At 41.1% G+C, this 25,759-nt stretch overlaps 1 protein-coding gene across 2 annotated transcripts in view; it reads left to right on the forward strand.

Moving 5' to 3' along the window:
- Nucleotides 1–2,056: 2,056 nt before the first annotated feature.
- LOC134213329 (neither inactivation nor afterpotential protein C) overlaps nt 2,057–25,759 on the forward strand; it is a 50,817-nt gene continuing 27,114 nt past the window's right edge. The window contains exons 1-5 of one of the 2 annotated variants that reach the window (XM_062692311.1): nt 2,057–2,118; nt 19,101–19,467; nt 19,521–19,824; nt 19,887–20,167; nt 20,231–20,506. In XM_062692311.1, coding sequence (XP_062548295.1) covers nt 19,177–19,467; nt 19,521–19,824; nt 19,887–20,167; nt 20,231–20,506 — 1,152 coding nt within the window. In that variant the 5' untranslated portion in view covers nt 2,057–2,118; nt 19,101–19,176. Of the gene's footprint in view, nt 2,119–3,169; nt 3,190–19,100; nt 19,468–19,520; nt 19,825–19,886; nt 20,168–20,230; nt 20,507–25,759 lie in introns of those variants that run through there. The other variant, XM_062692310.1, reaches the window with a different exon arrangement.

Consider the following 25,759-nt stretch of genomic DNA (forward strand, 5'->3'; position numbering starts at 1 on the left):
TCCAACCCTTGTATCTAGGTACTTGCTGCACAGAATATGATCGAACGCAAACTCCCGATTCACTGATGTAAAGCAGCACAGATTTTAAATTAGAATTAAAAATTCGTGCGTTAAAATATCCGCAACCATTACATTTGATTTTGATGTGTTCAGTGCTTCAATGATCAGTCGTAGTTTCGCCATTCGCCGTTTCGCCGTTTCATTTTTACAGAGCACTGTTTTGAAATCAATAAGCAGATGATTTGTCTGCAAGTTGTACTCCTAGAATTAATCGAGGATTTGTCTCAGTTAATGATAAACTTACTATAATATAAAAAATCACTTAAATGAAATTTATAAAAATTGTCTCTGTTTGACGTTTGATCCGTCGTTAATCGGTTCTCAAGAAAACCAAGTAAGCCTGTAACGCGTTTATTTTACCACTTTCTCCACACAATCCACTTTCCACAATCCATTTAAAGTTTATTTGGGAACAGTATGGTAAATGCAACTTTCAGTAGATCAATTCTGCTCACACGAATAACTAAAGGTATGCTTGTTTTCTGATATAGCTTCAAGCAATATTCCTCATCGAAAATTGCGTATCGATTGATCATCTCAATAACAGATAGGGGAATGACGGCTTTGGCAGGTTTTGTTCTATTATTGGCAGGGGTTTTTTTTATGTCTGACTATGCTCAAATTTGGCCTAAAAATTCTTTGCATATCAAAGAACATTGTGGCCATATTTCATAAAATTTGGTCGACAAAAAACCCCCTGCCAATAATAGAACAAACCCTGCCAAAGCCGTCTTTCCCCCTAGCTTACTTTATTTCAAACCAAAAATACTGCTGGTTATGAAAAGGAAGATTTCGAACGAGATTTCAACTACTATTAATTTAATAAGAATGCTTCTAATAGAGAACATTGGTAAAGAGGAAAAAAGACCATGGAACCATGACACATTTATTGCCAAATTCGTAACATGTTCATAACAAGTACTTCATTTTTCCTCCCTGTTCCGTTTACTCTGCCCAATAGAAAAAAGTATTTGAAAAAAAATCATTCAATGATAATAATCAATGCACGGACAAATCACAGCTTTACCCGCCTTTGAAGAAACCCGACGATGGAGGCGAAAATAGGATTACTACTGCAGCACAACACAAAAGAACATTTATCCAAACAAAATAATCTGCTCATCGAATTACTCGCTCGAGTGCTACCGTTTGGGCAAGTATTTTCATCGATCATCTACATTCCGCTGTCCTGTCTTACACTCGAGCCGTCAGCTGAACCGTGAAGGCGATTTGTATCTCTTTGGTACATTTCCTGGGCATTTGGAGGACTTTGGGACTGGTATCCTTTTTGTCCTTTTCAGTGCTAGAGCACCGTTTGATGGGAGATAATGTTTCAATTATGTGATGGGCAGTCCCAAAGAACTAGATCAAGCAGGAAGGAATTTCACGCAGTTCGACTTTCGGGCGCTTATTTGTTCTGTAAGCGCAGCTGACGGATGAGTTTGAAGATATGTCACCCTGATCGGATTGGGCTCCTATCGAGTCGTTCCCTTTGATCACGACGGATTCTTTAAATATACAAACGCCCAATTATTGCATTGATATTTTCAAATATATTGAATTACGGGAAATCAATTGCATTGCATAATAAGTCTGAGGTGCCATTCACACGATTGAAATGAAGCGTTGCTGTTAGATAATTACATTTGGCTTCACATGGTTCCCACGGTGTGAAAAGCACGTTGCTACAAACGCATCGGATTAGAATCAACTCTTGCCCCAATTATCGCTGCATTTGTTTACTAACTCTACTTATGCCGAGTACCACACCGTTTACTAGCCAGCTGGACTACCTGTAGTCAATAGTTATTTAAGCCTAACGAAGCATATGCGAGGAAACGTTTTTCCAGCATGGATCGAACGGGACAAACTTTCGTTCAGGTGGAAGGCTCCAGCACGACCAACCGGACTCAATTTAATTAGGAACAGCCGATGGCTGTTGAAAGGATTCCCCATTCGGGTGGCATAGTTTTCCTGGTGAACAACAATTGGGGGGAACTTTCAGTTGCGGTTTTCTAGTTGAGCGGTACGGTCGGGAAAGCAAAGAAATTGTCTACGGTAGGCATCGGTGAAAATTAATTAGAAGTAGAAAACGGATAACAGTTTTAGAATAGTGACAACTTTTACAAAATGCCAAATAATATTCATCATTCGGGAAATGTTGAATAAGATGATGTGATGTTGTGGACATCTGCTTCGAATAGATTAACTTTACTTCATAATTTGATTTGAGTTTTCAACTTATTGGGGTGAAAAAATCGCATGAAAAATATCTTGCGGTAATTAAATTAACAAGTTTTTTTTTGCTTGTGTACCAAGAAGATGAACAAGATTATGTGAAATCGTTTCCAATAAATAAAATACTTGAAAAAGAGAAGCGTAAATAAAAAATATTTTTAGTGATTTATACGCAACAATAGTATATGCTCGAAATTCTAGTCTAACGTAGTATAAGTACACCGGCGGAATATTTAAAAAAAAACTTACAAAATCTGTATACAATTTTTGCATTTACAAATTTGGAAGATTTGAATACAAGCAATGTATTAATATCTCACAGTTTTGTATTATTTCAATACAGTATTTGTATAAAAAAAACTTACGCTTTCGTATTAAAACCTTGCAGAATCTTTATACGCCCAGAATTTATACAGAATTGTAATATTTGTTTTTGTGTGTAAAATTGCAAAGCAAAAATCCTCAATTTGTACGGGTTAAGTGCAACGAAAAGTAACCACACAGTATTGAAATGGAAATTTAGCAAATTCTTATTAAATCAACTAAGGTGAAAGTGGCGCTACAACAGCAGTGAACTATGCCCTGGAAAATCGATAGTCATAACAGGATTAAAAGCCACGAAGCCACCAAAATCCAATCATAAGTGGCGGATGCAGTCACGATAACTAAATCAATATTCCATGGCAACTGTTCTTGAACTCAATTAAAACGTCGGTAACTTAGTGATTCAGTGCAGTGCAAAAGAGAGTTGGTTTGGTGTTAAAGTGAAGATATAATTTGAACTCTTATGATGAGTATAGTGAAAAATTCACTACCGAGAAACAATCAATTTGAATGTGTATCACGCCGAGGATTACATACCGTCGTTCGGGGTGACATTGTGCCTAGGGGGTAAGATTGGGCCAAAACCGAAAAATGTTTTAACTCCTAATATCTCAGAAACTGTTACGAATTTTGATCAAAACTTCAAACAGTTCAAAATTATAGTAAAATTCACGTCTAGGAAATTACAAAGCAAATTCCAAGAACTAATTGTGCTCGTACCATAATGCTTGGAATTTGAATGAAAAATATTGATCGAATGAACCCGTGTTAAAATAGTATCAGTAATGCCCCACATATCTATTACATAACTAGTTTTTAGATCGATGGATACCTGGTTATCATGTTACGATAATCTGTTGTTGTTTTATCGAATTTTATGGATATAGCGGTTCTGGTTTTTCGTATCAACGAGCAATGCACGCTAAAAAGGGGTGAGATTGGGCCAAGCCTTTGGTTGATTTACCATAAATAGTTGGTAAGAGCCGTAATGTAGGAAATTATTTTCAATTAACGATTGAATCGTTGCATCGTCACCGTTGAACTTTATTGTACTTGGCCCAATGAGGGGTGAGGGATGAGAATGGGCCAATTTTAAACAACATTTAACTTTGAAGAATTTCCCTCATTTATTATTTTTTCCCCACACAGTGATAAATTCATTGTTCAAGCTTGTACCAAACTAATTAAAACTTGATTCCAATGTTAAGTACTAGAGCTTAGTAACATTTATTTGAAGCATACCACATTTTGGCCCAATGACACCTCCGTTGGCGGTACTTGAACTCCATACTAATGCAGTCGTAAAGACGTTGTCGGATCTTCAATTTCGCGGTTTTGAAATATGTGCTAGTCTAGTTAGGCTCCCATTTATAGAAGACTATAGAAGACAAATCTCAACGGCTAAGTGGCTACTAGCGCCGTAGATATGTGCAATGGAACATGGGTTTCAACCCCCAGTAAGCGAACATCTCTTGGTACTGTAAAATCTATTTAACGTTCAAAATTGAGGAGTGTAGGGAAAAAGTGTTTTACTGATCCATTGGGTGTGGATTGCCTGCCGGTGTTCAATATTAGGTGATAAGTGTCCATTCTTACGACCGCAAACAGTGACCCTGTTATTTTATTTCACTGCAGGTGTTTTTCCAAACGTTCTACAGTTTTGAATGTCCCTAAAATTATAGTTCCATTACAAGAGAACAATTTTGACATATCAGGCATATCAGCTTGTTCGTCGCCTTCAATGTGACAATGACCAGAAAAAATACAGGTTAACTCAATGCTGATTTATGTTCGACTGTCAGGCATTAAGACTAATCATGAAAGAATACAAAAATTGCAAACACCTTGACCGACCTAGCTTTCATTTCCACCAGGCCATAAGATCATTTCTCGCGCTTAGTTTCATAGGGGCGTAACTGTATTGATCGATTTCTTTTCGTCGATGTTTTCTTTTTATTATTGTGGCGAATTGTGCTAGTTTGTCGATGATTTAATGGTTTGGTGCGATAAAGGATAAATGTATCTTGCACCAGAATTGATAATCACGGTTGTAGCTTTTGAAACAATTGAGTTATAACCAAAATATAAAATCGATTAAGAAAAATCGATCAATACAGTTACGCCCCTATGAAACTAAGCGCGAGATTTGTTTTATTTCTCTGGCGTGCAGCAACGCAGCAATAAACCTATTCTTCGCTGTTCCCTAATCGTCAGAGGAAGGTTCGTCAGTTGGCCACTTTAACCTAGATACCTGGTTGGCTACAACGAGGATGCACATAAATATGCCTGGCATATTGTAGAGCTCCATAATCGTCGGTCTTGGGCGAGATAACTCCAGTTTTCCCGAACATTGAAGCTCCCCTCCCCAGGTTCGATTCCACCGCATGTAGCCAGCGTGTTCGTTGCCTTCCACGAAGTCGAAGCCTCTGTCTGGTTCTTTGTTCAATATTGTTTTCGCTATTCTTTCTTCCGACATTTGCGCTAAGTGACCAGCCCACTGAAGTCTGCCGTATTTTATACGCCACTTTTGTATGGACAAAAATTGTACACGGATATCGTGCATGAACTACTTTATTGCTTTTTTTTCTTAAAAATGTGCCACATATTATTTTAGGGGTGACGAAAATGAATGCGACTTATATTTCTACAGATATCCTAGATTCTCCAAATAATTCTGCATTTGAAAGCCTTTGTCTACCAGGTCAACACATGGGGTCCATACATGCCCTTATTGGCCATGCGCATGCTTTGCGATTCAAATATGTCCAAACCAGATGTTTTAAGTTCACCGAATCTGCTGGTGTTCAGATGGAATGGTCTACCAAGTCAACTGTTCTCAACACAAAGCCGATTGTAACACATGGTGTGCATCCATGCTCTTATTGGCCATGTGCATGCTTTACGATCAAGATATGTCTAAAAAACAGCAAAAAAATCGTTCATGCCCTATATTCGTTTTAAATTTTCGTCCATTTAAAAGTGGCCACTGGCTAACTGTTATTCCTTCATCCGACGATTACAGAATGTAGGTGTGGCTGATCAATAATCTGCGGTCACTTTCGGAAAATGTATGAGCTGACGATTATTTTGGTTATATAAACATGTGAGTTTGGCTGAGAAATATCAAATCCGGGTCAATATGACTCGAACACCGTAAGAGTGAGTTTTACAATTTGCAAGTGCGATTCGGGTCATATTGACCCGAACACGTTAGGAAGGTTAAGCAAACATTTGAATGCCTGTAATTTCGGCGCAAACATGAATAAGAGCGTTCCAGAATAGCCTGAACTTCAGCTTGGAAAAAAGTTGCCCACTTGCCCGTAGACATCGAAATATGTATTCCCAGGTCACGGCTGCTCCAGCATGGTTGTTCACTTATGAAACATCCGGTGTGAAATACAATTGATCCTGAGCCAAGATTTGTTACACCATTTGTTGATATATCTACTTCGCAAAAGAATAAAAACACCAGAACAGCGAGAAAAGTTGATAAGAAAATTATTTTGAGCTTTTTAGTGGAATGTCTTCACTTGTCATAAGACGAGTTTATACCATCCCATTGAATTCCACCACTTAAGTGTACTTAAGCACTTAAGTGGTGGAATTCAATGGGATGGTATAAACTCGTCTTATGACAAGTGAAGAAAAGTTGTATTCTCACCTCATCCAGTCATCATTGTTTGTGGTCAGTGTGTTAATACTTATTTTGTTTAGAATGAAGTCCTTTTATGTTACTCTTCTTCTTATTGATGTACTGATGCACCAGCAATTAAAAGTGAAGCAATTTTTTGAAGTTTTTCCTGGCTAACATTTTTTTTCGTTTCTGGCCACCATACTCATTCTGGGATTCACAATCGACGTATAAATAAATTGAATTTTTTTGGCTTCAATACTCGTCACCCGGGGGCCCTTCCTAGCCGTGCGGTAAGACGCGCGGCTACAAAGCAAGACCATGCCCGGTGCCGGTCTAGGCAATTTTCGGATTGGAAATTGTCTCGACTTCCCTGGGCATAAAAGTATCATCGTGCTGGCCTCATGATATACGAATGCAAAAATGGTAACTTGGCATAGAAACCTCGCAGTTAATAACTGTGGAAGTGCTTAATGAACACTGCGAGGCGGCTCTGTCCCAGTGTGGGAGAATAAGAATAAAAAGAAGACTCGACATTCCGGCGTGACGTTACAACGTTTTGACGTACTTTTAAATAGTTTTTTAAAGACACAAACATCAGTAAACATATGCATTTTATTACATATTCTGAGCCTTATAAAATTTTGGATCGAAGAGATACATAAATACCGAATATGAGTGGGAAAATGACGTTCTGCGATGCAATTTGTTGAGTGACGTTACAACGCTCGTGAATTCGTAATTTTGTACCTCGACTTAAACATGGTTAATTCTCTGCTCTGGTCGTTATTTTTTTTCTCCAAAAAATAATGAACACCCTTCAAATATATGGGGATAAAGGATGACCCTATGGGGAAATGTGCCTGAAATACGGACTAAGTTCGTTTACAATACAAAGCGAGGTGCTCTAAAAAATGGTTTTTAATGCGTTATAATGTCATGAGAAAGTACACCACTTTGAAATCAATTTTAACATGAGTTTATGATAGTATGGTACTGTACTAAAAAGAAAAAGATATATGATGTTCGATAATGTACTAGATGAAATCCGGGTTTATGATCAATGGCACCGAGCCTTAATTCCAATGCCCAAATTTGCAAATTGAAACACATATTGTGCCTTCTTCGTAAAATTCCACCGAGTAGAAACAAAAAGCTGATCGTTCGAGCATAATACACAGTGTTTGGTTTTATATTAAAATTGCGGCACAACTGAAATTGAAAATGTTATTAGAAAATACATTTAAAATCTAATTAATTTTATTATCATAGTAGAAGGAAGTGTGTACAATTAGACTTCATATCCCGAAAGCTCACTTTGATACTTGGGTTTTCAAACGCCAAATTATTTGAAGGTAACTGCAATAGTAGAACTAGTTCTGAAAAATTGTATTGTGAAATACACGATACTTCAAGTAATCTAACATTAATTATCTGATAAGTACATCGTCTATCAACACCATCGTTGAAGAAATTTTATATTTTATTCTCTGTGGGAATCAGACGCATGGAAGCACATACCCAACAAACATTTTTTGCTGAATAGGCTATTTTTTAGTAGAAGAAGACTTTTTTTGGGTGTACAAACGGATTTTTTGGAGCAACAAAACGCTTTATGTTTGTTGGATAGTCACTCTCAATACGGCTTGAGGTTCCTGCGCCCCGGAAGGCTATGGATACAGCCGCAACGACTTAGTAACGCCTAGACTTCAACACCGAGAAATATCACATTGATGGTTGCACAGTAATCTTCCTAACTAAACTGGCACCTATGGTCCTCTGCGGGCGATTCTCGACCAGTCTTCCCACGAACATGTGTGATGTTCAACACAAGTACATTTCCATCAACTCGTGTTGAACACTGAACATGGATTATTGACGTACTCGAGTACAAAGGGATACCCAGTACCTACCTAAACGAACTTGTACTTAAGTACATGTACATGTACAAACTTGCTTTCAGGTCCGAGAGTCGACCGGCAAGAGACAAAGAGAATGAACAAAATGGAATTCGAAAACTGTGCACGCTGAAATGAAGATGCACAGTGATGGGTGGATCTGGAAGACTTTTTTTTCGAATAAAAATGTTGCAAAACTTTTTCACGACGTTGGTAACCAACTGACATTGAGGTCTCCAAGCAGATTTTACCAACACTATCACAGAGTGAATTTTTTTTTGCTGCACACTGAATCAAAATGAAAATTATCATTTTCACCTGATGTCTAGTTCAAATTTGCGATATTTTTCTTAGTGTTTTCACGCATTGTTTGTTGTTTTCTAACAGCAAACAAGAAAAATATGACAGTTCTAACAGCAAACAAAGGAAAATTTTGTAAACACAGCACCAACACCAATGGGGATGGAGAGGGCTATGGGCTTTCAACATCACGTAAACAATAATTAAGTTTACAGAAGATGTTGATAAATTTGACTTCGATTCACATACCGCTATATAACTTTTGTTGAGCGTGTACATTCAACAGGGAAGGAATAGAAAGCGCATAATTATAAATACTATGCATACTCATAGATCAGTGGAACAATTTATCGACTCTGTTAATGTATTCCTAATAAATAAAACTAAATTGTGTATTGTCACGCTTTTAGAAATGCTCCATCGGGAGAGAGCCTTTCGTGTTGCACTACGGGACCGCTCACAAATTACCTAACATAAAATTGGGCGAATCCAGTCCTCTTCTTTGGAGCACATTATGTATTGACAAATTAATTCTTTTTTTTTAAACGTAACCCCTTAGGCCCTTCCTTTCTATATAACGTTACGTAATTTATCCACAACCCCCATGGATGCACAGCCTTTTTTGTCAAAAACCGGCTTCGTGTTGGAAAATGCCATACATAACATATCACGCAATATCCTCCACAGACTACCAACTCTTTGACTTAATGATATCAAAGATCACACACCTCATTTTATTTTAAAATGATATCAAATGACTATACTCGTAATCTGTACAGACTACAGTCGTCGGTTGACGAAATAAATAAATAAACTATAACCTAGGAATGTAGAACTGAACCATTCCGAATGACAACAACATTGTCCTCTCAGAAATGTCCTCAGAATTAACTAAACATGCAACAAGCGATTGACTCTGACTTTGCAACAAAATAGGGGCATAACAATTGGAAGATATAAACTTAATTTTTGCGTGAACACTTTTGGTGGCCATTCCCGAATAAAAAATATTATAGAAAAACAATACAATACAATACAAAACACAATAAATTTACAATAGATTTTATTGAAGATGAAATAATAGAAACAAACAATACAATACAAAACACAATAAATTCACAATAGATTTTATTGAAGATGAAATAATAGAAATACATTAGAATGTATTGTTATGAACCATTTGTTAAATTGTAAATGAAGTTTTCGCATTAAAACGTACGGGTTGTTAAGTATCGTAACTATACAAAATCTGAGATTTTTTCATACACTTTTTTTTGTAAAACAATAGAGTGTATCGTAAATATATTGTTGAAATATCCGAAGAAAACCGTTCAAATTACATTACATTGAATTGTATTTTTATAGTAAAACAATACAATATTGGATTTCTTAATTATGACGGCTCTACCGTTCAACAATGAAATTTAAAAAAAAACAATGCATATTTGCGGCAATGGGATAAATATTGTTAAATGCTTATATGCAATATGAACAACATTTTCAGAAGTTATCATTGATTAAAATTTATACAGTATATGTTCTAAAAACAATTGGAAGTATTGTTACATTAGAGAACTATGTTGACGTATTATATCCACGATGTTGATACAATATGGACAACCATCAAGAAACAATATATCTTATTGTATACCGTAGAGCATATGGTAATTCAATCGTTTACACTGTTGAGTATGAGCCTTTTATCCGGGTTTTACTGAGCCTTCTAAAGTACAAAACCTCATGAAAATATTGATAAGGTACCTCGGGACAAGTGGGACCCAAAAAAACGCTAGTTCAGCAAAATTATTAACGCATACTTAGAAAACAGGTTATTTCAGTACATTAACCACTGATACATCATTATACGCTTCCATTGTTGAAGTGTAGAGGTGTTGAAAGCCATTTATTCAATTACAAAAATATTGGTAGTGCAATAAATAAATTTTCCTTCAGGACCCACTTACCCCTTCAAACGGGGCAAGTGGGACCTAATCTGCATTATACTGTCGAACGACACTAATTTGAAGAATGTAGATATAATGTTCATGTTATTTCTGAGTCTTAGTATTTCAGATCATGGATGGTGGTTTATTGCTTGTCAGACTTTTGTTTTTTGCAAAAAGAAAGGGGTTACAATGTTAGCAGACATACAAACAAGACAACAGCCGGTTTACTGTTTAATTGGCCGTTGCCTGGCTTACCATTAGCTTACTTTCTTACCAAATGTGTTAGATGGAAAGGATAAGCAAATTTTTGTTCGAATGAATGTTTCTCTGTTTAGAACACAAAGTATTACATAAATCAGAACATTAAAAGGAACTTTTTTATTCAGGCGATGCGCAGTGTTGTAAATTTGCAATAGAACGAAATGGTCAATTTATTTCTTAAGCACTTTATTTATCTGAAAATCTGTAAATTTGATGCGAAGTTGAAAAATAACAAAACACAAGACAAAACCTATTGATCTATTGTAGAAAATGTAGATTATTTGTACTGTAAACGGAAAATTTCGCATTAGTTATAACCATTACTATTTTCCATGCGAGAGATAATTTTCAGAAAGTAAAATACACATATCGTAAATCAACTTTACAACTTAAACCAACGTTTCTTAACAACGAAACCAACGATATCAACTGCATTTGATTCAGATCCATATGATATATGATTGTCGAAATTATTTTTCACTAGACAACCATCTAAAAACTGGTAAAATGGCTCTATCGAAAATGTTGTTCAAATATGTCCCACTTGCCCCATTTATGTCTAAACTCAAGGGCAAGTGAAAATGGCAGATTTTGGCTTTAATCAAAGCTTTTAAATAGTTTTCGAAGTCACACAATTATTTAATTGCTCAAAATATTCACTTTCCACATCAATGATGAATTTAGAAACGAGTATTTTGTTGGAAATCTATTGAATTAAAATAAAAGTAATAGCTTTTGCCGGTAGTTAAAAGTCATGATTAAGCAATACCATTGGTATGGTGCCGCAAATGATTTTGATTCCAAATATTTTTGTGTCAGGCGTATTCGTGGATAGTTCTGCTTCATCTTCCTAGAACATTGTTACCATTAAAAACACTCATCGATTAATCGGCAGCCATAGTACCCACTTACCCCGTATTTTCACTTGCCCCGGGGTACCTTATATAATAAATTTGCTTATATCCGCACATCTATGAATTTGTTCACTGTCTACATTTGCTTTGTTTGAGAAGCTTCTGGAACGCTATTCAACTGCAAATTTTACAGCCAGAGTGTACATGTGTACTGTACAGATGTACAGTACATCGGTACAAAATGAAACTCGAACGCAAGTTCGGGTACAAGTATACATTTCGTGCGTATACGTATAAACACGAAGCAAGGGTACAGATGCAGTATTCGGACAGCTGTACTCAGCGTGTTTGATGTTCGTTTGGGAAGACTGCTCTCGACTCTCGACTTTCTACATATCGAGGTTCTATATCTCGATATCTCTCCCTATGTCGATGGTTTCTTCAGTCTCTTCAATCTACATACGTTTGGGCTTTCTACATCTCAATAACCTCCCTATCTCGATATCTCTCTAGCTCGATGGGTTCTGATCATATTTTGCTCATGATTCACTCTCTTTATGTCGATATGTTCAAATTTTTAGGCTACTAGACCATCTTTGGATAATAACAAATACATCAACAACAGGAAACGACTTTACTTTACTTACTTATGGATCCTGTACACCTCCGGTGGTGCAAAGGGCCGACTTGAAAGATCTTCATCCTGAGCGTTGCCCGGCTATCGCTTTAACCTGTTTCCAGGTTAGATTTCGGTCGACTTCTTTTATTTCTTTATTGAGACTTGAGCCTCTGGGTCTGCCTCTGCTGCGATGTCCCGCTGGGTTCCAGTCTAATGCTTGTTCATAGATTTCGTTTCCACCCCTACGTAGAGTGTGGCCAACCCAGCCCCACTGCCCATCCCGAATTTCTGTTGCTATCGGCCTCTTTTGACAACGACGATGGAGCTCGTTGTTTGAGATCAAGTTGTGAGGCCACCAGGCCCGAATTATATACCGCAGACATCTGTTAATGAACACCTGCAGCCGTTGAGAGTTCTCCACTGATACACACCATGTTTCACTAGCGTGTAACAGCACAGATTTCACGTTAGAGTTGAAAATTCGTATCTTGGTGCGTTCACTTATCTGCCTGTTTTTCCAGATATTTCTTAAACTCTCAAAGGCAGCCCTTGCTTTCTTGATCCGTGCGCCTATGTCGATCTTGGTACCGCCGTCTGACGCCATTTGGCTACCAAGATATTGGAAGCTTTCAACATTCTCCACTGGTTGCCCGGCTACTGTGAAACTGGAAGGAGTCACCGTGTTTACATCCAACGATTTGGTTTTGTTGACGTTGATGACTAAACCTGCCGAAGTGGAGCGCTCGGCAAGGTTGTTGAGCTTAATCTGCATAGCAAAGCGCGGTTGAGCGAGAAGTGCAACGTCATCAGCCAATTCAAAGTCGTTTTGGTGCTCCCTGGTTATAGGCTGCCATATCAGTCCGCGGTTTGGTTCACGGTCAATCGCATCTACCAGAATCTCATCGACAACAATGAGGAACAGTAACGATGATAGAATACACCCTTGCCTCACACCAGCTACGACCCGGATAGGGTCGAACAGGACCCCATTGTGCAGCACTCTACACGAAAAGGCCTCGTACTGTGCTTCGATGAGTCCGATGATTTTCTCAGTAACCCCCTTGCGTCTCAGGGCGCCCCACATATTCTCGTGATTGAGACGGTCGAAAGCTTTTTCGTAGTCAATGAATACCAAGTAAAGGGACTCTTGGAATTCGTTGACCTGCTCCAGAGTGATGCGGTCCATACAGGATCTTCCGGTACGGAATCCGGCCTGCTGCCGACGGAGAGTCGCATCGATCTTCTCCTGAATCCGGGCTAGGATAATTTTGCACAGAACTTTGAGAACGGTACACAGCAACATAATGCCTCGCCAGTTATCGCATACAGTCAGGTCACCTTTTGGGCACCTTCACGAAGATACCTTACATCCATTCGACCGGGAAAGTTGCGGTGTCCCAGATATTACGAAATAAACGATGCAGTAGTTGAGCGGATGTCATGGGGTCAGCTTTGAGCATCTCGGCTGATATGCAATTGACCCCTAGGGCTTTATTCGATTTTATGCTTTGGATGGCTGTTTGAATCTCTAGCAGTGATGGAGCTTCGGTATTGACGCGTGTTATTAGTCGGATCCTAGGCAGATCATGCTGAGGTGGTGATGGCCTGGCTGGCACTTGAAAAAGTTGTACGAAGTGCTCGAACCAGCGTTTCAGCTGGTCAGTTGGGTCGGTCAATAACTGATCATTCGCGTCTTTCACAGGCATCGTTGCATTCATCTTCGCCCCACTTAAGGTCACTCCTGACGGAATCCAAGTTTCAAAGTGCTCGCGTTTTCGGGGGCACACCACTCGATACGGAGGCGATGCACAACTGTAATTGTTGTTGATTTAGCTTTGCTGCGTCGCAGCATGCGTGAAAAAATAAAAATGACAGTTGTGCGTTGCTTCCGTATCGAGTGGTGTGCCCCCGAAAACGCGAGCACTTTGAAACCTGGATTCCGTCAGGAGTGACCTTAAGCGTCGTGAGATATTGTAGAGATGGCGAATGTCCCCGGTTGCGGCGGCTCTCTCTCCTTCGTCCGCCAGAGAGTCTGCCCACGCTCGCTGGTTCCGTCGACATGAGCGTTTTACTTCCTTTTCAAGAGCCGCGTATCGTTGACGGGCTAAGACTTTGGCTCCTCTGGTTTTCGATCGCTCTATCGCGGCTTTGGCTTCTCTTCGCTCCTCTAACTTCCTCCAGGTCTCATTGGTGATCCATTGTTTTCTCTGGGTGCGCAGTTCACCCAGATTTTTCTCGCTGGTGGTGATGAAGGCATTCTTGATGCGGTCCATTGGTCTTCTACGCTGCCACCTTCCAGAATATCTGCAACACGCGTCTTCAGTTCTTCAACGAAGGACCGTTTCATCGTGGCATCTTCCAGTCGGCGTGTGTTGAACCGTCGTCCAACTCTTTCCTCCTGCCGACGAATCCGCGCAATACGCAGGCGTATTTCGCCGATGAGGAGGTGATGATTGGACGCGATATCGGCACTACGTTTATTCCGTACATCAAGAAGGCTCTGTTTCCATTTTCGGTTGATGCAGATGCGGTCGGTTTGATTTTCTGTAAAGCCGTCACGGGAGACCCACGTGACCTTGTGAACCGGTCGATGAGGAAAGAGCTATCCCCCGACCGCCATGTCGTTATTACCACAAAATTCTGCGAACAGCTCTCCGTTTTCGCTCATTTCTCCGATACCGGAATTCTATCTACGACGGCATTGAGTTGACTGTAGAAGTTCTCTTTGTCTTGCAGATCGGCAGCATCGGTTGGCGCATAACATTGGATTATAGTAAGGTTTCGGACCCGTGTTCTAAATCTGGCAACGACTATCCTTTCACTTATAGGTTCCCACTTCATAAGCGCAGAGTGTGCCTGAGCGCTTAGTAGGAAGCCAACTCCGCGATGCCGGGAGCGTGTTCACCTCGTAAACCAGAGTATAGCAGAACTTGTCCCGACGGCGTTCTGTGTTCTCCAAAGTTTGGCCAACGGACTTCACTCAGTCACAGGATCTCAAGCTTCATGCGGCGTGCCTCATTGGCAAGTTGTGCAAATTTACCCTGCTGGGCTAGGGTTAAAACGTTCCATGTTCCTATTCGTGTCCGTTGTTTCGCGCTAAGAGTCGTCGCCGTAAAATCAGTCCGTATTCTTTCATTATCGGATTCTCGAACAAATTGATGTTTCGGGAACAGTAGGTTGTTGGCCCAAGGTTCCCTATCCTCCGGGATGGGGCTGCCATCTCAGGTATAGCTTCCGGGGAATAGCATTTCATACTCAGCCGCTGGATGCCAGAACAGACACTGTTGGAGCCGCACCTCCTTGGTGGACAGACGCTCGATCAGTCGGGTCAAATTTGTTTAAAGTCCCACCCAACACCAGGACTAGGCTAGTGCGCTTTGAGCGGCACACGGTCGCTTTGATAGGGCCTGCTTGGGGATAAATATGAGTATTGTGTTGTGTATTCCTGTTAGTACCTGCTTTATTTACTTTACAGAGAAACAGATTTTCACATGTCCTGCATGATACGGTGAATTCGTTCCATGATTGTGTTATATAAAACTATTTTCACTAAATATGCTCCAGTATCATAAATGTATATTACTGATATGAATTTTATATCCATGAAGTGTGAATACATTACATGTATTCATTTTATATCTGAGTGTATTTATGCGGGGCTTATTGTGCTGAAAACTATCTCAAGTTGTAGTTTGTAGATTCTTGTTATAGGTTTGTGGATGCACAGTAGAGCTATCACCTTCTATCTCCAGGACTAAAAGATGTTTTCATCTATGAATATTGAAATATTAACAAATATATGAAGACATTTTTCTTCCATAAAAGCATTGCCGGACTGTGCGAGATAGAATGGAAACACACACACACACACACACACACACACACACACACACACACACACACACACACACACACACACACACACACACACACACACACACACACACACACACACACACACACACACACACACACACACACACAGAGATTTTTCACTTGTCCTGCATATACTGACGGAAATTGATGACATCGCTGAGATACTTCTTCACCCTATGTCATATCGATCGAAAATTTGCTTTCTGTATTTATATTGATATGTTCAACCTGTAGCTAAACATAAATTGAGCAAATTTGTCCGGATATCTTACAGGCTTTGTAGGCTTTATGAGGAACGTTTTTCCGTGACGTTACAACTCAAATTTCAGCTAGGCGAAACTCAAGCTATTTACCCCCGATTTAATTTTTATTCTTAAGATGATTGTAGACCTCTCGCCCTCTGGAAAGGGGAGCTCCCCTACAAATGAAATACCAATTTCTACATAACTCAGGAAATACTCAAGCAAATGGAACCAAATTTGGCATGTGGAGGCTTTTATAGACACAAATATTTCTACGACGGTTCGAGCCCCCCCCCCCTCTGGAAAGTGGAGGTCCCATACAAATAGAACGATCAATAAAAAATGTGAATTCAAAACAAATGTGTGTGCTAACTAATTAATTTTGGAAACCAACTTTTTAGCGTGGCAATGAAATAGGTCTCAAAATATTGTTCAGAAGATTTTCTTCATCAAATGCTCACGGTAGGTAATACGCACAATGTTTATGAAAAATCCATAGAAGAACCATTGTTGTTTTTGGATTTTGTTCGTTTTGTACTGCGCCGTCTATTCAACCCTTCGGGGCAAAAAGAAATGCGTGAAGCGAGCCAAGTTGAAACAACGATTCAAAACGTCACCATCACAATTAAAAATAATATATTTTTTCCAGGATTTTAACATGGTCTATAAATTTATTTAAAGATCCACATTTCTGAGAATAATTTTAATAAATTTCCGTCGATCTCTTCATGAATGCAACCCTACTGCAATCTACACTAAAGAATAGAATGAAATGAGATCATGTTTAAACTGATCTGCTTGTCGTAAGACGAGTTTGTACAATCCCATTTTATTCCACCACTTAACTTAAGTGGTGGAATTAAATGGGATTGTACAAACTCGTCTTACGACAAGTAAAGCTCAAAATAATTTGCTTACCAAAATGCATGATCTGGTTTTCAGATTCTTAATCTACTTTTCCTCGTAGTGAGCACTTGCCAGAACCGAATTTTGGGGGGGGTGGGGTGGTTCTAATGTACCAAAACCAATCTTTTTTAGTACATTTTGGGGCTACTCCTTCCAAAGCGATGTAGAATAGCAGGCACGAAGGACCATCAACTTGCCGTAACCATCTGCGCGTTTGGAAGGGACACGAGAATGCCCCTAAAACTCGAACTACCCACATCACTCGATACATCGTTGCCTTTACCAACCGCATCAGTTTCTCCGGAAATCCGTGTACGTGAATTAGTTATCAACTATGGCAATCTCGATTGAATGTATCGTATGCGGAACTTAGATATGTGCGATATTTAATTTCAAGCTTAGACATATGTATGCTGTTGCGATTTAAATTTTCTGTGCAATATCGCGGAATTTTGTTTGCGGAAGGGAGCGGCAATATGCCCTAGCTAAGCAAATACTGGTTTAATGTCTTAGCTGTAACGATTTTTGCCTCATGCAACGGTTGAGTAATATAGCTAGCCGATGTTCAAAATTGTAGAAAATCACAACTTTATTGGTAGTCTAAACATTTTAAAAATGTGGTGATATTTCGTTACCGGAAAACTCATGAGATAAAACGCCCTTTAGCTGGCAGGCTCTTAGGGAACAACCCACCACAAGTCAGTGAATCAGATTTCTGGTATGGAAAGTGCGTGGAGACACGTTGTACATTTTAGATTAGTCCCACTAGGACGTTGTGTAGCCTCTTCCCCCTCAGTTTGTTGAAAGATTTTTTTTTCTTCTTTATTAAAGAGGCTTTCAGGCTGGTTCACCTCTGGATCTTGTTGAAAGATATTTTTCGGGCTTTTTTTCGGAATTTTACGAAACGAAACAACACACACAAATTAAGATTTTAAATGTTTTTAATGCATATATTTGGAGCATGCAAATACACGCAGAATTCAATCAATATTACTGTTCTCATAAATCAAAGTTAATTTAAACTGTGCTTGCTTGTAAAGTTCAATCGAATTTAATTGAATATCGATTGTATAGAATTGTTGGGATCAGCTGCAGTTTTACACGTCATTGAATTTTCAAAACTATTTGCTGTGAATCGAATTAGAAGTGACGTAATGACTAGGAACGAGCAAACCAATGATGTCGAGTCGGGATGCACAATAAGCCACCAGTTTTTGTCAGTTCCAAACTCTGGGAAATCTGCGACATTTTTGTAACCCAGACCAACAACAACGTGTTGTTGAGACAGTTGACACACGCTTGAACGATATCCGCAAATTCCGATGTAGCTTTAACTCACCATTGAATACAAAATACCACACGCACACATCATTCCTGCCCACCAACTGGTTGCCCAGCAGCACACTTCTGATTGGTCATCAGCTGGTCCTTCGTATGCAGTTTACCGCGCGGCTCGCAAGAACAAATCCCGACATATCTGGAACGCATCTCAAATTACGCGCACACGTGACGAATGCTCACGCGGAATTGCGTGCAACGAACAACCAATTAGTTTTGATCGACCGCAACACCTCGAATGTTGAGCGGTTCAAAAATGGCAATCGCACGAATCGATTAAAATGTAAATTGATAGCTGCGAGATGCATTCCTTTGTTTTTATTCTGCGTTATTCCTACTCGGCTACTATCCGCGGGGATGGTATCTCAGCCGCACACATAGAATGTATGTCATTTCAATGATTAGTGTCAATGTCTTGGGGGAACGCAGTCGCGAGAGGAACGTGATCCCCAGTCACGACCTTTCGCATGAACGAACATTAATGACGCGTGAAAATTTGTACACTCCGGGCACAGTGTGGCAATATGATTAACTTAATTGATTGAGGAAACCACGCTGCAAGCCCATAATTGACTGATCGGTTTTGTTTGCCTTCTTCATGGTGCAGCTCGCAACTTGTTTGACTGTGAGTGCAATTAGCAATTGCATGGAACGATCGGAAGCGACAAGACCCGCCAATTAAGATGTCCCACCTGAAAATCGACACGCTGCCAGATCCGGGCACTCGCTACCGGCTTGGAGAGGTTATCGGAACTGGTGTTTGTGCCAAGGTGTACAAAGCGGTCGATACCAAGGCGAGCAACAAGAACGTGGCCGTCAAGATTCAGAAGTATGAGGCGGAGCTGAAGATGGCCATCCAGGAGGAGTATCGCATTCTGCGTGATTTCTCCAATCATGGCAACCTGCTGGACTTCTACGGAGTGTATCGGAAGCGAATTAATGGGCAGGCGGACGAAATTTGGTTTGTTCTGGAGGTAAGTAGGTGAGGAAATTCTTCGAAACAATTTGTGCAAAACGTATTTTTTAGTACTGCGATCATGGACCTGTGATTGATGTGATCAAAAAGATCCATGTGTCTAATCGTCGTGTATCCGAGGAACAAATAGCTTACATTTTGCGTGAAACTGCTAAAGCATTAATCTTTCTTCATGAGCACCACGTTATTCACCGAGACGTTCGTGGAAGCAATATACTTCTAAACAAGGAAGGAGAGGTGAAATTGTGTGATTTTGGACTATCACGAGACAGCAAGTCTACGTTAGGGAAACGAGGGACATGCATTGGATCACCGAACTGGATGGCACCAGAGGTTATCAGTAGTTCTAAGAATGGTAAAATGAAAATAATTTTACTATAATCCAGAACTTGTGAAGATTTATTCTCTTCTTTCTAGATGAAGAGGCCTACGACAACCGGTCAGACGTTTGGGCCTTAGGTGTCACGGCAATCGAACTAGGTGATGGCAAGCCCCCGTTCGGAGATATGCATCCCACAAGAACGATGTTTCAAATTGTTCGCAACCCACCACCCACCTTATACAGACCAGCGAATTGGACCCAGAACTACAATGACTTCATCACGGAGTGCTTGGAGAAAAATCCAGATCATCGTCCATTCATGATGGAGATTATGGAGCATCCATTCCTTACGCAACTGCCGGAGAATGACTACCATGTAAAGTTTCCGTGGCCCTTGATGAAGTTTCAATGATATTAATTTATTTTATTTCATTAACAGTTGAGCCAAGAGCTAAAAATGTTGGCCGAATCCATCAAAGACATCCAAATCCCCCAGAAGGAAGAATTCAAACTGATCAAGGGGGCACTGAAGGCGGCCGACAATAAGACCGAGAAGATGTTCGTAGAAGACTTGGCGGCCCTGGAAACCGTGACGGAGGAATCGATTTTGGACGAAATGATACAACGCTATCAGGACGGGTCCACATACACCTTCGTGGGAGATGTACTGATTTCGATGAACGCCAACCAACCGCCTTCGGAGTATGTTCGAGGGGTAAGTGTTCACTTTTGGTCTTCGCATGATAGTTCCATTATTTCATTATTTCTGTAAATAAATCAAATCTTTATTAAAATTATATTTTGGGAAGTATATAAATTCGTCACTAGGAAACTCAAATAAAAGCATTTATTTTAGAGCTTTTTGGAATATCATAATTTAGGCTCTCTCTCAAAGAAGGAAAAATCAGCACATTTTGACAGTTGAGTACTTAACATGTTTGGGAACGAGAACAAAAGGAACCGCAGCGACAATTGTCCTCTATAGTTTATTGTCTCTATTTTTAAAATAATGGCTTACAATGATCAATTAAACCGAATTAACTTGAGCGATATTTTGAGGAACAGAAAAATCTTGTACCGTTTTTGTCTGGAAGTCGCAACGCAACGCTAGATTTCGCTCAGGTTTTTTTTTTAAAGTTTGTTTATTTGGCAAGGTCAGGCGCAAGGATGTTATCGATCATTTAGTAATTTACGTTCGATCATTTAGTAGTTTGTCAATAACTCATTTTAGAAGCTGAATTTCTAAAAGTGCTGTATGGTAGACTTCTAGTGCGAAGGTTTTTCTACAACTCTGCCTAATGGTTCGTTGTTAGAATTCAACTAATAACGGAGTTATAGCGCTAGTTGCAGTAACTCAAACTAAATGATTGGAATTTTGTTATCATTTAGTCTAAGTTACTGAAACTATAGCTATAACTCCGTTACTAGTGAAATTCAAACAACGAACCATTAGGAAGAGTTAAGCAAGCAAGCAGCAATGAGCATGATGACCGTGCATTTCGTAGTTGCTACTCCGTGATCGACCAGAACAATCGCAATTGCACAGGAAACTAATGGATGGAAGCATGGGATTTGCACTCCAACCTCAATGTCCATAGTCCGAGAGCTCTAGTATTTTGGAAGGTCGATAACGGCGCTGGCCACGTTCTCGCGGTCATCGGGGATGGGAAGGAATTGATGATGCAGTCACTCGCCCACTGCAAGCCGAGAACACCTCTGCATTCGCCACGAGTTCCTGCGGAATTTTATTGGAAGCAGGGGGTTAGGTTTTTTTATAACAGAGGTTCGTCTTGGTTAACGGGTTGCCAATGAAAGGGTGGTGTGTAATATTCTAATTCAATGCCGAAACGAACTTTTTAGCTCATTTCGAATTCTAACAGCTAGAACAAAATCAAGTTTTAGTTATAGGTATAGAAGATAGTAATGGTATGAAAGTTTCTTTCCAGTTCTAGCGATTGCTAGAACATGAGAAATATATGAAAAGATACAAAGTAGGAGAATGGAATGGGCCTGGGATTGAACCAATGACCTCCCGCGTATGAGGCAGAAGCGATAGCCATATGACCACCAAGCCCGTTACAACGAACCATTAGGCAGAGTTGTAGAAAAACTTTTGCAAAAGAAGTCCACCATACAACACATTTTGAAATTCAGCTTTTGGAATGACTTGTCATAAGACGAGTTTGTACAATCCCATTGAATTCCCCCACTTAATTGTATCTTGACAGATACGTATTTCGACCTCAACAGTAAGGCCGTCTTCAGTGTCTCGTACTTGATTCGACTTCGAGTCAGTTGAGTTGAGGTCGAAATACGTATCTGTCAAGATACAATTGAGTGGTGGAATTCAATGGGATTGTACAAACTCGTCTTATGACAAGTGAAGACATTCCACTAAAAAGCTCAAAATAATTTTTCTTAACAATTTTTGAATGTGTTATTGACAAACTACTAAATGATCGAACGCAAATTACTAAATGATCGATAACATCCTTGGTCAGGCGTGCATAACACTTTACAGAGCCACGGTTATTTTTCACATGTATAATCGATATCTTAGTATTATTGAATTGGTAAGAGAGGGCTATAAATTAACGTATTCGTGATGACTTAAGGTTAGGTTTACAATGTTTAAGGATGGAGGGAGCTAAGGATTCAGGATCATGGAATTTTGGCTGCACATACGGGCAAAAACTATAAATTTAAGACACAGGAATCTTTTCAATGATGAACGCCAATCGAAATATAAGGCGATGATTCGACTCAATTGACCAGTGTAAATTGAAATATCGGCATTAAACAGACTGATTGGGAGGTGTTCAAAATATGTAGGGGAGAACAGTACAAAATGCGCCCCTTAAATGTTTTCATCAATTTAAACCATTTCAACAAAGCCATTTAAACGTGTAGATGCAAAATATACAAAATCAACTAAATTTCAGAATTATCTCCTCTTCAATGCAGCAAGGTTTTTATGACTTTGTAACGAATTTAAAAAACGTTTCAAATATAGGCCTGGGGTAAAGCGTCTGAAAAGTGCATGTAAAATAATGGTGAGCGCATAAGAATGAAAAACGGACCTGAAAACTTACGAGATGTATGGCACTCCAAAAAGATGTCTTGAATTTTCGCTGTTCCGTGAAGCTTTCCAATTCAAATTAAGTTTATCCAGCTTTCCACGCTCGGTAATGGCGGCTAGTCGCTGTGTAAAAATCAATCGGTCACTGTACTTTTTGACACTAGCTGGAGGAAAACTCACTGGCGAAATGGCCTTTTTTCTTTTCCCCTCGCCCAGGAACGCCAGTGAGCTTTCCTCCAGCTAGTATCAAACAGTACAGTGACCGATTGACTTTTACACAGCGACAAGCCGCCATTACCGAGCGTGGAAAGCTGGATACATATTTTGAGAACTATTGGAGGCTTCCGAACCTCTTGAAAGGAGGCTTCCGAGCCTCTTGAAAGGAGGCTTCCGAGCCTCTTGAAAGGAGGCTTCCGAGCCTCTTGAAAGGAGGCTTCCGAGCCTCTTGAAAGGAGGCTTCCGAGCCTCTTGAAAGGAGGCTTCAGGCCTCTTGAAAGGAGGCTTCTGAGCCTCTTGAATGGAGGCTTGAGGCCTCTTGAATGGAGGCTTCCAGGCCTCTTGAAAGGAGGCTTCAGGCCTCTTGAAGGAGGCTTCCAGCCTCTTGAAAGGAGGCTTCCAGGCCTCTTGAAAGGAGGCTTCAGGCCTCTTGAAGGAGGCTTGAGCCTCTTGAAAGGAGGCTTCCGAGCCTCTTGAAAGGAGGCTTCCGAGGCCTCTTGAAAGGAGGCTTGAGGCCTCTTGAAAGGAGGCTTCCAGGCCTCTTGAATGGAGGCTTCCGAGCCTCTTGAATGGAGGCTTCCAGGCCTCTTGAATGGAGGCTTCAGGCCTCTTGAAAGGAGGCTTCCAGGCCTCTTGAAAGGAGGCTTCTGAGCCTCTTGAAAGGAGGCTTCCGAGCCTCTTGAAAGGAGGCTTCCAGGCCTCTTGAAAGGAGGCTTCTGAGCCTCTTGAAAGGAGGCTTCTGAGCCTCTTGAAAGGAGGCTTCCAGGCCTCTTGAAGGAGGCTTCCAGGCCTCTTGAAAGGAGGCTTCGAGCCTCTTGAAAGGAGGCTTCCGAGCCTCTTGAAGGGCTTCCTGAGCCTCTTGAAAGAAGGCTTCTGAGCTCTTGAAAGAAGGCTTGAGCCTCTTGAAAGGAGGCTTCCAGGCCTCTTGAAAGGAGGCTTGAGGCCTCTTGAAAGGAGGCTTCCTGAGCCTCTTGAAAGGAGGCTTCCTGAGCCTCTTGAAAGGAGGCTTCCAGCCTCTTGAAAGGAGGCTTCCAGGCCTCTTGAAAGGAGGCTTCCAGGCCTCTTGAAAGGAGGCTTCTGAGCCTCTTGAAAGGAGGCTTCTGAGCCTCTTGAAAGGAGGCTCTGAGCCTCTTGAAAGGAGGCTTCCGGGCCTCTTGAAAGGAGGCTTCTGAGCCTCTTGAAAGGAGGCTTCCGAGCCTCTTGAAAGGAGGCCTGAGCCTCTTGAAAGGAGGCTTCCAGGCCTCTTGAAAGGAGGCTTCTGAGCCTCTTGAAGGAGGCTTTCCAGGCCTCTTGAAAGGAGGCTTGAGCCTCTTGAAAGGAGGCTTCCAGGCCTCTTGAAGGAGGCTTCCGAGCCTCTTGAAGGAGGCTTCCGAGCCTCTTGAAAGGAGGCTTCTGAGCCTCTTGAAAGGAGGCTGAGCCTCTTGAAAGGAGGCTCTGAGCTCTTGAAAGGAGGCTTCCGGGCCTCTTGAAAGGAGGCTTCTGAGCCTCTTGAAAGGAGGCTTCCAGGCCTCTTGAAAGGATGCTTCTGAGCCTCTTGAAAGGAGGCTTCCTGAGCCTCTTGAAGGAGGCTTCCAGGCCTCTTGAAAGGAGGCTTCCAGGCCTCTTGAAAGGAGGCTTCCAGCCTCTTGAAAGGAGGCTTCCGAGCCTCTTGAAAGGAGGCTTCCGAGCCTCTTGAAAGGAGGCTTCTGAGCCTCTTGAAAGGAGGCTTCCAGGCCTCTTGAAGGAGGCTGGGCTTCCAGGCCTCTTGAAAGGAGGCTTCCGAGCCTCTTGAAAGGAGGCTTCTGAGCCTCTTGAAAGGAGGCTTCTGAGCCTCTTGAAAGGAGGCTTCTGAGGCCTCTTGAAGGAGGCTTGAGCCTCTTGAAAGGAGGCTTCCAGGCCTCTTGAAAGGAGGCTTTGAGCCTCTTGAAAGGAGGCTTCCAGGCCTCTTGAAAGGAGGCTTGAGCCTCTTGAAAGGAGGCTTCCTGAGCCTCTTGAAAGGAGGCTTCTGAGCTCTTGAAAGGAGGCTTCTGAGCCTCTTGAAAGGAGGCTTCCAGCCTCTTGAAGGAGGCTTCTGAGCCTCTTGAAAGGAGGCTTCTGGGCCTCTTGAAAGGAGGCTTCCAGGCCTCTTGAAAGGAGGCTTCCAGGCCTCTTGAAAGGAGGCTTGCAGGCCTCTTGAAAGATGGCTTCCAGGCGTCTTGAAAGGAGGCTTCCGAGCCTCTTGAAAGGAGGCTTCCGAGCCTCTTGAAAGGAGGCTTCCGAGCCTCTTGAAAGGAGGCTTCCAAGCCTCTTGAAGGAGGCTTCCTGAGCCTCTTGAAAGGAGGCTTGAGCCTCTTGAAGGAGGCTTCCAGGCCTCTTGAAAGGAGGCTTCCGAGCCTCTTGAAAGGAGGCTTCCGAGCCTCTTGAAAGGAGGCTTCCGAGCCTCTTGAAAGGAGGCTTCCAAGCCTCTTGAAAGGAGGCTTCCAAGCCTCTTGAAAGGAGGCTTCCAAGCCTCTTGAAAGGAGGCTTCCAAGCCTCTTGAAAGGAGGCTTCCAAGCTTCTTGAAAGGAGGCTTCCAAGCCTCTTGAAAGGAGGCTTCCAAGCCTCCTGAAAGGAGGCTTCCGATTTTAAAGAGTTCATATATGAGTGAGTCCATTTTTACCCATGCACAGTGGTCGAAATCCCGAAAGTCTTGATCATCAGCCTATCGGTATGAAA

Source organism: Armigeres subalbatus, chromosome 2, assembly GCF_024139115.2.
Source record: "Armigeres subalbatus isolate Guangzhou_Male chromosome 2, GZ_Asu_2, whole genome shotgun sequence".
In the NCBI taxonomy this organism is placed as follows: Eukaryota; Metazoa; Arthropoda; class Insecta; order Diptera; family Culicidae; genus Armigeres; species Armigeres subalbatus.